The sequence below is a fragment of the Mandrillus leucophaeus genome, unplaced genomic scaffold (genome assembly GCF_000951045.1).
Source record: "Mandrillus leucophaeus isolate KB7577 unplaced genomic scaffold, Mleu.le_1.0 Scaffold426, whole genome shotgun sequence".
Classification (NCBI taxonomy): Eukaryota; Metazoa; Chordata; class Mammalia; order Primates; family Cercopithecidae; genus Mandrillus; species Mandrillus leucophaeus.
In genome coordinates, this window is record NW_012104543.1 from 1,867,013 (window position 1) to 1,883,373 (window position 16,361).

The window sequence follows — 16,361 nt, forward strand, 5'->3', positions numbered from 1 at the left end:
TGGCGTGATCTCGGCTCACTGCAAGCTCCGCCTCCCGGGTTCACGCCTTTCTCCTGCCTCAGCCTCCTCAGTAGCTGGGACTACGGGAGCCCGCCACCTCGCCAGCTAATTTTTTTGTATAAAGTAGAGACGGGGTTTCACCGTGTTAGCCAGGATGGTCTCGATCTCCTTACCTCATGATCTGCCCGCCTCGGCCTCCCAAAGTGCTGGGATTACAGGCATGAGCCACCGCGCCCGGCTTGGCCTGTCTCAGCTTTAAAACCTAAAGTCCTGCATCCCAAGAAAACCTCTAGTCCAGGCAAACCTAGGTGGTCACTCTTGGATGGAGTTAGGATTTCCAGTGGTCTTGGACAGAAGGGCGATCTCTCCCTTGAGCTACCAAAGAAGGCGGAGAGATGAAGAGCAGGATTAAACAAACAAGTGTGCGGGCTTTGGAGCCAGGGCAAAGCTCTGCCTCTTAGCTGTGTGATCTTCTTGAAATTATTTAACCACTCAGATTCAGTTTCCTGTAACTTGCGGATAATTAAACAAGAATGAGCCGTGTGAAAGTGCCTATCTAACTGTAGTAGGCTCGCAACAAGAGTTTAAATCGTTTTTATTCATCCCCGGTCCTAACTGTTGCCGCTGCTCTGTGTTCCACTCTTCTATCATCTTTAATTTCTCTCCTTGACTGGTTTCAACTTTGTTCTCTCTAGTCCCTGTCGGGTCGCTCCTGCCACTCACGTTGAGTACCATCCACCGCTAGAGGGCAGAATAGAACAAACCAAGATGGGTGCCCCTCTAGCTCTCTATGGCGTCTGCTCGCCGAGCCCCCTGAAGGAGGCGGGGATTCCGTCATGTGACTGGGGTGCCGGGCGCCGGCGCAGGCGCGGTTGCTGCGTCGTCGTCGCCGGGCTCCGTTGCCCGCGCTGTTTTGCGTTCTTGAGGCTTGAGGCGGCCGCTGGGGGGTCCTGTGGCTTTCCCTCCTGCCGCTGGGGACTGCAGGCTAAGGCCATGTCCCGAAAGCAGGCGGCGAAGAGCCGGCCGGGCAGCGGCAGCCGGAAAGCCGAGGCCGAGCGCAAGCGGGACGAGCGGGCTGCTCGCCGGGCCCTGGCCAAGGAGCGGCGGAACCGGCCGGAGTCCGGCGGCGGCGGCTGCGAGGAGGAGTTTGTCAGCTTCGCCAACCAGCTGCAGGCCCTGGGGCTGAAGCTGCGGGAGGTGCCGGGGGACGGGTGAGGCGGGCCGGGAGCGAGGGAGGCGGCGCCGGGGGACGCGCCGGGCTCGGCCTGGCGACCGTCACCCGCTCGCGTCCATCCATTCATTCGGGCTGCCCGGGCGCCTCCCGTGCAGGACGTCCAGCTGCGAGCGAGGCGGACAAGCCTCTCGCCCCGAGACGCTCGCGGTGATCCCAGAGGGTCCTAATCATGGCAGACGCCGCGAGCGAAATAGAAAGTGGGTCCTGAGACCGTATACGGGAGCAGAGTCACTGGGTTGTGGCCAGGAAGGGCTCTCTGAAAGGTGACATTTAAGCTGAGTTCTGAAGGAATGAGATGGAGCCAGGCATTGGAAAAACAGTCATCATGAGGATAAGACCGATCGAAGGAGTTTGAGTAAGCCCCGCTTGGTAGAACGCTTTGCCTCCTTTGAGTCCTTGGTGGTTGGGTGATGCCCCCATTTACATTTGTGAAATTAGGTCGCCTGTTGTTTACTGAGCTGAAGGCAGCTTCTCTAATTCCTGCTTCCATGGGCCTCAGTTTCTCTGTAAGCAAAGGTGCTTACCCAAGTCTTCATGGGACTTAGACTGAATCCAGGTCCAGCTTTCTTTAGGGAATGCGGAGGGAGAGAGTGGGGAGGAGGAAGAAAATTACCTTCAAGAAAGAGGATATGCTCCGGGAACATGGATGGAAGAAGGAAAAGGGTCAGGAAGAGAGGAGAACTGTGAGCATCCCCATTGCAGGGGCAGGTAAAAGGTTATCTGGTTGTCAGCTGTGTCACTTTGGAAGACGGAGTGTTAATAACAGCCTGGCTTTTGTTTTTTTCCTCCCAGTATTTGAGTGCTCAGGTCCTGCAGAGGGAAGACTAAAATGAAATTAAAGACCATACGGAATTGCCTTAGTTCATTATTATTGTTGATTTGTAGAGACGGGGATTTTGCTATGTTGCCCAGGCTGGTCTCGAACTCCTGGCTTCAAGCGATCCTCCTGTCTCGGCCTCCCAAAGTGCGGAGATTACAGGCATGAGCTACCACCCCCAGCCAGGAATTGCTTTAGATATTAACTGCAGAAGAAGGTGTTTTAAAAAATCTCACATTACATTGCAGCTTATTGATCAAGACCGAACTGGTCCTATTTCCCTTTCCCACCGTTCCTATATATGCTCATTGCTTCAGGCAAAAAGAGTTCACCACACTTTGCTGCGTTGCTGTTTTTGCTTAAGATGCAGTTGGAACTTGATTACATTTATTCACCATCATCTGGCATAGTGCTTGGTACATGGAAGGCAGTCAGTACATTTTTGCTGAATGAAATATAAAAATAATAGAGGGAGACCAGCTAGCCTAAGCATAAGCACAAGACACTGTTATAGAAACAAAAATACCATTTGTATACAGTGGAATTGCTGTGGAACATGGGGGCTTTTCCTTACAAATGATTGAATTGTTTGTGTCTGCTGTGCTGGATGTAGTATTCTCAATGTCAGGGTGCCCGGAAAACTTAAGTACTCAATAGAAGGTTACTTAGGAGGAGGAATCAGCACAAGGAGTTGTAAATTCTTGAGCTGGCTTTCATAAGGTTATGGGAAACTTTGGGGGTATTACTTCTCTCTATCCCCACACACCCATACACACACAGCATACTTCTCAAGTTAATTCAGCACGCCTTAAGTAAGGTGCTGGGAATATGTTGATGACTAAGATAGTTAAGGACTTTATAGCCGAAGGTAGAAACATGTAACAATGGGTCTCAGCTTTTTTGATGTTAAGATCTCTTGGAATTCTTAAAAATTACTGAGAAACCCAAATAGCTTCTTTATATGGGTTATAGCTATGAGTATTTACTATATTAGAAAGTAAAACAAAGTTTTAAAACACAAGAATACACACACATTCCATTAGCGATCGGAGTGATAACTTCATGCATCAGGTAGCCTCTGGAAAACTCCACTGTGCACTTGCGAGAGAATGAGAATGAAAAAGGCACATTACATCTTAGTTTTGAACTCATGGATACTCTGAAAGCATATCAGAGACCTTCCCACATCTCCTGTCCCTTGGGCCACACTTTGAGAACAGATGATACAAATAATTAAAATATAGTTTGATATATTTTTATTAACAGTGACTGATTATAATGGTACTATTGAGAAGGAAAAGGCAGTAGCCTCTGAATTGGCCAGGAAGGCCTTCTCATTCATTCGGTAAATACTCATTGAATTCACTGCCAGCTGCCTCTCAGAGGGTGTCATAGTCTGGGTCATGAAGGACCAATAGGAGTACACCTAGAGAACATTCCCATCTGAGGAGGAGTGTATACAGAGGCACAAGGATGCGATGTTTTTGGGAGATCTACGGGTTGTTCAGGGTGACAGTAGTGTAGGGCACAAGGGTAGAAGTAACAGGCAATGAAGCTCCAGAGACCAGCTGGACTGGAGTGCTCATGTCTCTCTTCCAAGGCCCCTGTTCTTCGGACAGTGTTGGATAAAATGATCATATTTCCTCTTGTGTGGGCTTCATGGAGCTAAGCACCTTGTGTACACAAGTCCTTCACATGAGTTCCATTAGCTGGACCGTGGTTCAGCCCTCGTCAGTATCATAGTCCTTTCAAATGTGGTGATGACAGACTTTATCACTGCAAGGGATGGTGTTTCCTGTGTATGTGATGGGCTGGCAGGTGTCAACAGATTCTTCTCCCCGCCCCCCAGACAGAGTCTTGCTCTGTCACCCAGGCTGGAGTGCAGTGGCACGATCTCGGCTCATTGCAGTCTCCACCTCCTGGGTTCAAATAATTCTCCTGCCTTGGCCTCCTGAGTAGCTGGGGTTACAGGCACCCTCCACCACACCCGGCTAATTTGTTTGTATTTTTAGTAGAGATGGGGTTTCACCGTGTTGGTCAGGCTGGTCTTGAACTCCTGACCTCATGATCCACCCGCCTCAGTCTCCCAAAGTGCTGGGATTACAGGCGTGAGCCACCGCGCCCAGCCAACAGATTGTTTTATTAATATTTATTAAGGACTCAGAGTGAAATACAATGAAGTTAAAGACTATTAAAAGAATAGTTGACATCTCTAGCGTTCCCTTTTTTCATTCAGATGTGATTACAATCTGGAGTAGCCTGATAGAGTATCTGTGGGCATGTTCATTGTTGGCAGTATGGTACCTGTAGCATTCTGGAACCCAAGGGGATTTAGGGATGAATTAGCCAATATCCTGTAATATAGCCTTTACATGGGTTGAGTCAGCTTAGCATAGATTAATCAGGGAGCTACTTGGAGGGTTTCGTAGTGCTTCCTGGACCAGCTTCATATCTGGCGTGTTGTCTGAAAGGTGGACCCACATAAATTGGATTCATTTTTCAAAGCAAGAAAGAAACAGTTTAACCTTGATGTTGTCCTTAAAAACATGATTGGCTGTAGTGTGAAAAGAATGTATAACTCTATTTATTAGGCCACACAGTATTAACATCCCTCTGAACTACATCTAGTTGTGTCTTACTAAATGTAGTTCTGAGTTACGTTACTCATTAGCAGTGTCCTAAAACGGAAACACTGAAGAATCACTAATTTTAGCTATTTTTCTGTTACTAACAAGTAGTTTATTTTTTAATTTTAGTTTTGTGTTTAATATTGTAGGATCACAGTAGTAGAAGGGCATTCACACATCATGTCATCCAGTTAGTGCCTGTGTCACCTGAACGGCACTGCCATCTTTTGTGCCTCACTCAGTGGTTTTCAGTTGGGTGCCATGCTAGAATATCTGGGGAGGAACTTTTGAAACAGTTCAGGGCCTGGGCTCTCCCCTAGATCAACTACATCAGAATCTTAGAGTGGGGCCTGGTTATTGATGTTTTTTTTAAAAAAGAATTTTACAGATGATTCTTACATGCATCCATAATTGAGAGTGACTGATTTAGAGTCTAGATTCTTGACTAGTGTTTCTCAAACTTCAGCATGCAACATAACCACCTGGAGTGCTAGGGAAAACACCTGGAAGGGCTACATTGCTGGGCTCCAACCCCAGAATGCCTGATTGAGTAGGCCTGGGTGGGCCCCAGAATTTTCATTTCTAACAAGTGCCCTGGGGATGCTGATGCTCCTAGTCAGGGAACACACGTTGAGAATCAGTGAGCTAGATCAGTGCTGTCTAGTGAAAACAGAATGTGAACCACCTATGTGATACTAAAATTTTTCCAGTAACCACATTAAAAAGAAACAGGTGAAATGAATTTTAGTATATTTTATTTAAGCTATTATATGTAAAATATTACTATTTTGACATACAATTCTATAAAAAATTATTAATGATCTCTCATATTTTCTTTTTCTTTGGAGACAGAGTTCACTCTTGTTGCCCAGGCTGGAATACATGATCTCGGCTCACCGCAACCTCTGCCTCCCAGGTTCAAGCTACTCTCCTGCGTGTCAGCCTCCCGAGTAGCTGGGATTACAGGCATGCGCCACCACACCCAGCTAATTTTGTATTTTTAGTAGAGATGGGTTTTTCCATGTTGGTCAGGCTGGTTTCAAACTCCTGACCTCAGGTGATCTGCCCGCCTTGGCCTCCCAAAGTGCTGGGATTACAGGCGTAAGCCACTGTGCCCAGCCAATGATCTCTCATATTTTTTATATGACCTCTTCAGAATCTAGTATTTTACACAGATAGCACACGTCACTGTGGATTAGCCACGGCAGATGCTCAGTATACAGCAGGTGCTCAGTAGTCACATGCGGTTAGCAACCCCTATTAAAACAACACACATCTAGACAATTGCTGTGTATTGCTACTTACAGAAATTGGCAAAATCCTGAGTCTATATAGTCTACCTCTATCGAGCTAAGGTGAAATTACCTTTTATTTGCCAAAATCTATGTCTCTGTAGGAGCTTCCAGGTTTTAGTTTTATTATACAGGTATAATTTTAATTTCACATGACAGTTGGAGGTATTGATCATGTCCCCCTGAGCCTTCTTTAGGCCAAACATCACTAGTCGTTCTTCATAGTGTATTTAAAACCACATCATCTTATCTGAACACGTCTCTCTCAAAATACAGTAGCTAGAATGGTACCCAGGACCCTAACTGTGGTCTGACCTCAAATAATAAAACCTTCTCCTTTTCCACATATTTACTATTATGACTGCAGCCTAGAGAGCACATTAGGTTTTTTGGTGTGTGTGTTGCAATATCGTCTAATACTAAATTATTGCACACTCAAAACATTTGCATGCTCTTTATGTAATTAGTTGTTTTTGTGAACTCAAATGCAAGACCTGCCTTATATCCCTATAACACAGTGGTTCTCAAACGGGTGGTTTTGCCCTCCAGGGGACATTTGACAATGTCTAGAGACATTTTTGGTTGTCACAGCTGATGGGGAGGGAGGTAGTGATGTGCTAATGGCAGCGGCCAAGTGTTCTCCTAAACTTCCTACAGTGCACAGGAAGCCTCCCACAACAAAAAAATGATCCTGGAATGCCAATAGTGTGGAGATTGAGAAGCCCTGCTGTAGGTAATGGTGAGATTGTGAACTCAGGAAGTGGCCCAGATCTCATAGAGGCCCTTTGGGCAACGGTGCTTTGTTCTCATGAGTTTCTTGAGAGCTCTTGTTGGGCTCCCCTAGGGAAACCTAGGTCACTGGAGTGTTTGTTCATTACCTTGTAATCTTGTCAGAAGAGGAAGTGATTTGTCTATTTTGACTTGTTTTTGGTGAGCTCAAAGAGAGTTTGGTAAGTATAGAAAAGCATATAAAAAAATATAACAATTACTCTTAAATATTACCTTTAATTGTACTACCTAGGGGTAACTATGGCTATTATTTTGGTGTTGACATTGGAGTGAGAGCCACGTTATTTGGACTTGGATCCTGGGCCTACCGCTTACTAGTTTTATGACCTTGGGCAGGTTTCCCGTGAGGAACGGTAATAGGACCTTTCTCAGAGTTGTGAGGACTAAACATGTTTAATACATACATTGTGTTTAGAACAGTCCCTGGCACATTGTAAAAACTATTTAAGTGATTGTTTCTGTGTGTTTTCTTGGCATACGTTTGTGTGTGTTTCTGTCTGTGTATGTATATAGCGTACAGATGAGTATGGTTGAGCTCATGTGGCATATACATACAGTTTTACACCTTTTTTGGAGAACATTTGCTCAGGTTATTAAAAGTTCTTACCATACGACTGTAGAATACCATGAATTTTGGTACATTAAATGTAAAATAACTACATAAATTTGTGATAAATCACATCTCTTAAACTAAATTCAAGAATAGACTAATGGTGGCAGATACTGATTAAGAAAAATTGGAGAGAAAAGCTTGACATTTAAATTGTTTTATCGGTTAGCTTACTTTTCCCCGTGGTTAAAAAAAGACTACCATTGTCAGATTTTAGCAAGACACCTCAGTCTAGTCTATAGAACTTTATATTCCATTCCTTCTGGAATGTCGTCTTAGATTGTTGGAAAGCTTCTTGGTTTTTAATTTATAGAATCTGTCTTAATTCTCCCTTCCCCTGCAAAAAAAAAAAAAAAAAAAAAAAGTATATATTCTTATACATTAGAAGAGATTCCAGCCTTTCTATAGCTTTCTGTTGAAAATACACTTTTCTGAGTTGAAAAAAAAAAACCCTTTTTTCCTACACATTTAGACATGAAATCTTTCTGAAAGTGATGAGTTTATATTTTGGAATCACAGTGTCATAGTTTTTCATTTGGAAGAGTAAACAGTTGGGTGTAAAACTGGGCAACTGTTTGGCTTCAGAATTGTTTATTTCCATAGTTTTAAGGATACCAGATTGTGTTTGTCTTGTTTGAGTCTCTGTGTATCTAAGCCTCTGTGTTTGTGATAATTTGGAATTTAGAAGCCTTTGAGGGGTTTGAAAGTAAAGATAACTCTTACAGTTTATTACCAGTATTTTAATTTTAGAGAAACAAAATATGGTGTTTAAAGTTTTCATTTGGCAGGAATAACAATGGCATTGTTGCTCCCTGGGTGATCAGTGAGGAGGCGAGGAGGAAGTGTCTTTCCATAGTACAACTGTTTGTTGTCCAAGTGCTTTCCTTCTCATGACTTTCTCCACTGTGTTCTTAGGACTCAAACAGAGTATTGTTCAGTTGTTAGTATCGGGAGCTTGACAAATTGCTATTTTTTGGGTACTGTTTGTTAAATGAATGATTACTTAGCTGGGCAGCTGTAGTGGAACTTGTTTTAGAAAAGAGGCTCTAGATAGGACATCATTTTGGAAGAGGATCTGCAAATCATAGCCCTTAGGCATGGAATGACCTGTAAGGTCTGGACCTTGTAGTCAGGTGGTTAGTGTATCACCGGCTCCACTTGTTGAAGCAGCTGAGGCCCAGGGAAGTTTAATGACTCTCCTGAGTCAGCTAGCTGGTACATGGGGAATAGAATCCTTGTTTGCTGCCTCTCAATAAGGTAATGTGGTTGAATATGCCCTGGTGCTGTCCCCCGTGGTCTTGGAAGAATCCTGGACTGTTAGAGTTGAGTCTTCACTTCTGTGTGCCCAAAATATTTCCATGGATGATCTGGCATGAAGCGTCATTGTTTTAGATGAACTGAGTTCATTTTTGAAAGGTCTTGACTCATGTTGTTGTTTTGACAGCAATTGCTTGTTCAGAGCTCTTGGTGATCAATTGGAGGGACACTCACGAAATCATCTCAAGCACAGACAGGAGACAGTGGACTACATGATAAAGCAACGCGAAGATTTTGAACCCTTTGTAGAAGATGACATTCCTTTTGAGAAGCATGGTAGGTTCACTGTGGAACATTGGGTCCTTCAGGAGTAATGCATTGGGTAATTAAGTCCACTGGCATCCTCCACCCTCCCAGCCAAGGGTTTGGTTATATAAATCACGACATTCATTTATTCAGCAAATAATTGTTTGCCTACTTGGTCGGCGGCAGCATGCTAGGTAGCTGGAGATCAGTAGGTTTAGCGGTATATGCCCTTAATAAACATGATAATGTTCATTGACCTGAAAAGCGATTCATGACTTCTTCCTCAGTGGGGTGGGAACAGCAGGCTATGACATAGCTTGTATAGATTGATCCTATTTTTAAAAGGTATACAGACACAGCAGGAAAAGTCTGGAAAGATACTGTTTGTTAATTCTTAGCTTCACTTATTTTTCAGAAATTACTCATTCTCTTTAAACTTCTATAGAAGGGAGATAATAATAGCATCTATCTCATAGGGTTTTTGGTGAAGATTAAATTAGATAACAAAATTAAAATAAGCCCTTAGTAAGCGTTAGCCATCTGGGGATCGTGGGACTATGGTATTTTAAATTGTCTTCTCTAGACTTTTTCTGACTTTTGGATGATCATGTATTACTTTTAAAATTAGAAAAACCAATAAAATCATGTTAATTTCTCACCAAAACCCCAAACACAATCTGTTTTCTTTGAGGCAAATCAGTTAGTGATTTTAGTTGGTTCCTGTTTAATAGGCATAGATCTTACAGAAAATGCATATGAACTTGTAAACTTTAATTTCAACAAATATTTACTGAGAATCTACTGTGCTCGCTGCTGATATGTTTTACAAATGGCATTTTCATCACAGGGCTCATAGTCTTTTCTGTCTGTTGTCAGGAAAGGGGATTGATCCTTTTATTTTAGCGAGCTAACTCTGGAGGCCATGCCGAGAATTGATGGGGAGGGAGACTGAGCAGGGAAACTAGTTAGAAGGTCTCCACACTGGCCAGATGAGAGTAGAGGAGGTCTCCATCACGGCAGCTACTGAGGATAGTGAGTAAGGCCCAAACCAAGCCACACTTTGGCAGTGTAATTGACAGGACACATTGGAGGTGAGGAAGATAGAGGGAGGAGACGAGTGATTCTGAAGTTCCTGCTTAGGGAATGGGTAGATGACTGTACCGTTAGCAAGAGAGAGGGCAGCAGGAGGGGAACATTTGGGAGAAAAGCTATCAGTGATCCCAAAACCTTTCCCATTCCTCACTAGGAAAGAACTTACTCAGTAGGCACCAGACACGGAGCAACCGAACTTCCAGTGGGTGGTTTGTACCAGTCACTGAGTTCAGATGGTCTCTCTTCCTGGAATTACTTTTTGGTTATCAGATAGACATAGTTTACTGGATAGTCAGCAGTTTACAAATTAAATGTATGTATATGGGACAAATTTTGTAGTTTAGTGCTGTATGAAATGAATTGTGTCATTAATCCTGTGAAAACATCATTTTGGATGAAATGAGTTTTTAGTTTGTGATGTGAAACTCCACTTTGAACACTGTCAGTGAAGATCACATGGTGGATTTGGGAGTGTTACAGGATAGGGAAATCAGATCTTCAGTTGCCAATGTGATAGTCACTGTAGATGAACAGTGGAAAGGTGTTTTCTTGAAATGGCACTATGCATACCTGTTGCTTGGAGCTGCTTAAGAATTTGAGCATCACAGAAGTAAGACGTGACTTTGACGGCCAGAGCAGAAATGAAAAAAAACATGGAAGTCTGCACATTGTCGTTGTGTGTCAGTTGAAGGCTTGGCTTATTACATTGATCAGTCTTGAGTCAGCGTTACCTGTTTTTAATGTCAGTATGCCTACCTTGTTGTACTGTGAGATTCTTGAGCAGGGACTGTGTGTCTTTGTTTTGCGGTGTGGCAGTGCCCAGCATCTGGTAGGCATTCATAAAGTATTTGTTGAGTGAATAAATGAATGGTTCACTAGACTATTGAGGACCTCATCACCCTTGCATCTGGCTGTATCTTTAGGCTTATTCTTTTCTTTTAGACTGTGGCTTCAGAGAATCAGCAACATGTTTCTCCCAACTCTACAGATATCCAGATCAGAACCTGAGTATCTTAATGTTTATCTTCCTCCCTCCTCATACCCCTTCATTACATCTTATCACTCTACTTCAGTAGTTTTTCTTTCACTGCTACTGCCCCATAAAATCAGACCTCTGTGGCCATTTGCTTAGATCTCCTGAATACTGTTTGGTATCGTCGTCTCTTGATTCCCTCACTCTGTTTTCTACATAACAGCCAGAGTGAGATCTAAATGTGTTTTTCCTCTGTCTAAAACCTGTTGATGACTCCCCTGTTGACCTCAGGATAGAGCCCAGACTTTTTAGTTCTTCATGATCTGGGATTTTCTTATTTCTATGTCCTCATCTCTTGCCATTCCCCTCAGTGTTTTCTCACTTCCTCCACCTCTCCATCTCAGCATTCTCAGTTCCTGCCATACTAGAGTTTTCTCTCTCTCTCTCTCTCTCACATCTGTCTCTCCTCTACTTAGAACATCATCCATTTCTCCTGTCTTAACTCCTCCTTGTGCTTTGGGTATTAGCTTAGTTGTCTCAGTTGAGAAGCTCCTCTGATACACCTTACCTCCCCCTCCTCAATTCCTCAATTCTTGTATCACCTGGAGTTAGCCAAACTGTAGGGTTTGAGAGCACAGTCCTTGCATGACTTCCCTCAACTTTTGGTACCATCTACAAGTTGGGGTCTCCCAGAACCTCCCTTAGATTCCGTAATATGGTAGTAGGACTCACAGAACTCACTGAAAGCTATCATGCTAACAGTTATGGTTTGTTACAGGGAAAGGATACAGATCAATACTACTAGCCAAAGGAAGAGATGCATAGGGCAATCTGGAAGGGTTCCAGACACGAAGCTTCTGTTGTCCTCAGGGCATATTCTCATGGCGTCTGTGTGTGACAGTACACACAGAATATTGTCACCTGGGGAAGCTTACCCCAACTTTGGTGTTCAGAGGCTTTTGCATATTGATTTATTGTCTAGGTGGTTGAACTCAGTCTCCCCTCTCACCCTATCACCACCACAAAGGTCTGATGCCGGATGTGGTGGAGGGGCCCATCATAAATAACAGATACTCTCATCACCTTTGGGAATTCCAGAGGTTTAGAAGCGACCTCCCAGGAGCCCAGCATAAAGGCCAGACCTCTCTTTGGGCAAGGCCAAATTCTTACTGTACATGCCCTTCCCGAAGCACTTGTGCATCGTTAGTGCCTGTCTTGTTTGCCCCTCACTGGTTGTGAACTCTGCGAGGGCAAATTGATGGAGTGGCTGAGAGCCAGGACCTTGGCATTGGGCTGCCGAGGTGAAACCTCAGCTCCACTGTGTATCAGCTCTTTGACCTTGGCACAGTTTTCAGCTATTTTGCATCTGAGTTTCGTCATGTATAAAATGGTGTGTATAATAGTAGTTGTCTATGAGACGTGATTAGACCAGTGCTTGACACATAATAACCATTCAGTAATGCAAGCTGCTAAGATTACTGTGTTGATTGGTATGTTCCCAGTGCCTTTTATTGAGTTAGCATATTGGAAGTAATCAGTAAACATTTATTGAAGGAAGAAATAAATGGATCTTTACTCTATGAATGACTAGTGTTCTTCTCAGTAGCAGTCTTTGTATTGTTCAACTAGCTGAATTCCTAGATTCTGACAAAGTTAATGGACTTTTCCAGATCTATATCCTTGTTTCTCATTATTTGGAACTCAGTAAATACCAAAGCATGTTTGCATTTGGATTTTTCCACTATAAAGACATCGTTTTTCTCTCCTATTTCCATGCAGTGGCCAGTTTGGCAAAGCCTGGTACTTTTGCTGGCAATGATGCAATTGTAGCCTTTGCAAGAAATCATCAGTTGAATGTAGTGATTCATCAGCTTAATGCCCCTTTGTGGCAGGTAGGTCACCTGTTTAAACATTTATCTTAAGCTCTTGTTTCTAAATCAGTTTTGGGAATATCCGAAGATGATGGGGCTTGACCTGTGAACATGGAATTATGCAGAGTGACTGGACTGTGAGCCTAACCAAAGACAATATTGTTGTGGTGGCTCAGAAGTAATCCCTGTGCTATGTACAAATGGAGTCCAGAGTATAATTTAGAAATCTTTTAAAATGCTATACATATTCAACAGTCAGCTAATTGGGCAGGTTGGGGACAGAGAACCTAGTGTGGAAACACAGGCCACCACCCCCTAAAGTCAGTGCTGCTTATTGTTTTGTACCTCAGCTCCTAAAGACTGAGCATGTGGTTTCTGTTAATTCCCCACCCACCCTGCCCTGCTCCACGACTCCCCGATTTCTCACTTTTACTAATTAAAAAGTTAAAATACAGTACTTGTAGAAAAGTTAGAAAATTGAAAAAGCTCATAAAGGGAAAAAATTTTATTAAAAATTACATTTAAAATTTTATTGAATCACCCAGAGAGAGATTGCTGTTAATGTTTTAGTGAGTATTCCTGTCATTCATACGCACTTAGCTATAAAAACATTGATACATAACTGGAAAGGAACATACCACAATGTTTTTACACACTTTTAAAACACACACACGTATCCATATCCACATACATATGGACACTTCTGTGTTATTAGCATAAAAGTAACAGTGCCCTTTTTTTCATATGATACCTGCATATATTCTTTTGTAAATTGCTCCGTCAGTCTTTGCCTATTAAAAATAGGTTTATAGGGATATAATTTACACGTAGCAAACTTCATCCTCTTCCAAGTGTACAGTTCTGTGTGTTTTGACAAACAGTCATGTAACCACCACTACTATCAACACACAGACTACTGTGGAAAAAGTCACTTCCACGCTCTTTGTACTTTGTAGTCACTAGCCCCCTCCCCCAATACCCAGCCTCTTGTAGCCCATTCTCTGATTTGTCCTTATAGCTTTGCTTTTCCAGAATGTCGTATTAAAGAATGCAGCCTTTTGTCCCTGGCATAGTGTCCTTTTAACAAAATTATGCTGCAACAAAATAAGATACTCCAGGGAAGGTGAGAAATTTTACCTTATGGGGATAGAATGAGCAGGAGTGAAACAGTATCTGCTTGTGTTCTTTGGGGCCGTGTTGCGGATGTCCTGACATCAGGATACCAGATAGAGCTATCATATTTTCCATGGGGCTCTCTTTTCTAAGGGTGATGTTTGAGCAAGAATACTGGTTACTCCTTTGTTCTATTTTTTGTCATTAAACTTACACTGTTTTGCAGAAGTTATCAAAACCATTTGAATACCCAGCATAATGACCCTCACCTTGAAGGAGAATACTCAGTACCAACTCTGTAATCAGCTTGCCTTTTCCTCCACTGATGACTTTTTTCCCAAAGTTTCTTAGTTACCTAGGTAGTTGTGGAAGACAATTCTGCATAGGTAAAATTTTTTTTCAAATATATTTCTGTAGTGTTCTGTTTCATAAATTCCTGAACATTGAAAGTACATCTTCTTGAAATAAATTTACTAATATTTCCATTGGATCCCCCTATGTCTTCCTACCCCAGTGAAACATCTTGCAAAATTTAAGAACTGAAACTGCATTGGTTGCTACTGTCATGGTTATGAGCTCTTACATTAATAAAGAGTCGGCTTACACTCGTACCATGGAGTTATTGAAACCTACATTTTTTTTCTGGTTATAATTGGAATATGTGTTCCGGTGAACAGTCTAGATGTATGTAACATAGAATGTGAAAGTCCTCTGTAATCTGCCCATGAAAGTCACAGTTAACAATTTGGTGAATATTCTTCCAGTTATGTTTTCTATTCATCTATGCTATTCATGTATATATATCTTTATTATTAAGTATGTAAGTGCTTTAGGGATTATGTCATTCCAAGATTCTAATAAACTGTTTGCTTTCACATTGCTCTTCCTGGGAGACAAATGGTGCTCTCTGTTTTGTGTGTGTCTAAACCAGACTCTCCGCATTTGAGATCTACGTATTCTACTGGAAAAACCTTCCACAGTACTGACATCTAGACTTGTGTGCTTCCTGTTTGTTCCATGGCTTTTGCTTTGTTTTTAGACCATGGATACTGTTTAAGTTAAGGGTAGTATCTTACTACCTGTGATTTTCAGTAAAAAGAATGTGCTGATGTTTTGGAGTTTAAACAAAGGAACCGTTACTGGGCTTTCTAAGGGACAGAGTCAGAAGGAGAGTTTGTGTGGAGGTGGCGAGTTTTATTTGGGGTATGCCCAGACCTTAGGGCTTCTGTTCTGCACAACTCTAGGGAGCCCCATTCTTGTGCTGTGCGTCAGGGGATTAGTTCACATAGAATACCTTGTGGTGGCGCCTCCAGGGTTGAGCAGTGCAGGCCATACTACACCATGTAATTGTGCTTTGAAGTTGATGTAGGTGGGAGGTTTGGGTTTGTTGATAATGTTTCTCACTTAGGTGGTTAACAGAAAATGCTATGTTCGTTTTAATGAAAGGGGTGGATTTACCTTGAAGCTAATGAAGTGTCAGGCCACTCATTTCTAGGACTCCCTTTCTAGGGCTTGGGAGAGGTTCTACCAATTTTATATTTATAATTTTGCATTTTTTTTTTTCTCAAAGAGAGCCTTCAAATAGTTAGGGCTTCAAGCTCAACAAATCTGGATCTGCCCCTGGGCTTTCCCCGTGGAAGGGGCTTGTGCATTAGTGGGGCTAAGAGGTAATCAAGCCTCTGAAGCTTAAGCTTATTTAACTTCATTGCAAGTCTGTCCCTGGTTTTTGAATTTCTTACATGGATTTATTTCCATAGAGTTACATATTAAATAAGCATATAGAAGCATACACGCGTAGGAAGGAGGTAGTTTGGAAATTGCTTGTGACAGACAGATCCCAGGCATGTTCCCAATTAGTGTCTGCATAGACCTGCTGACTGGGCTTCCTCAGCAGGCCAGGTGGGTGTTTCTCTCCAGAGGTTGACAGTGTTCAGATCCTCACTAGCATGGCCCCTTCTTTTGTCTACAGATTCGTGGTACAGATAAAAGCAGCGTAAGGGAGTTACACATCGCATATCGGTATGGAGAGCACTACGACAGTGTTCGGAGGATCAATGACAACTCGGAGGCACCTGCACATCTCCAGACGGATGTGAGTGAGGCCTCGGTTTTCTCTCGTATTCTCAGCCCTGCAGGAAACGGGTCGAGAGCTGGATATCTGGCGCTAAAAACCCGTGATGATTTTGTGGAAAGTTGGCGTTAAGAATCTGTGGGCCTGATTTTAAAAATATTTTTTATTTCTTAGTTTGGGTGAGAGTGATAGATAAAATTGCTTATTATTTTGCTTTTTCTGATAGTTGATAGTTATGATTGTGTGTGTATAAGATGCATGGAATTTTCAAATTATTTTTATGTTTTAAAATTAATCTACACTTTTTTT

At 42.6% G+C, this 16,361-nt stretch overlaps 1 protein-coding gene across 1 annotated transcript in view; it reads left to right on the forward strand.

Annotated features, from left to right (window-relative positions):
* The first annotated feature begins 880 nt into the window (after positions 1-880).
* Positions 881-16,361, forward strand: part of OTUD3 (OTU deubiquitinase 3) — a 33,563-nt gene continuing 18,082 nt past the window's right edge. Inside the window, exons 1-4 of the mRNA XM_011993151.1 lie at positions 881-1,211; positions 8,814-8,962; positions 12,777-12,889; positions 15,951-16,073. Of these exons, the coding sequence (XP_011848541.1) occupies positions 994-1,211; positions 8,814-8,962; positions 12,777-12,889; positions 15,951-16,073 (603 nt within the window). The 5' untranslated portion in view covers positions 881-993. The remainder of the gene's footprint in view (positions 1,212-8,813; positions 8,963-12,776; positions 12,890-15,950; positions 16,074-16,361) is intronic.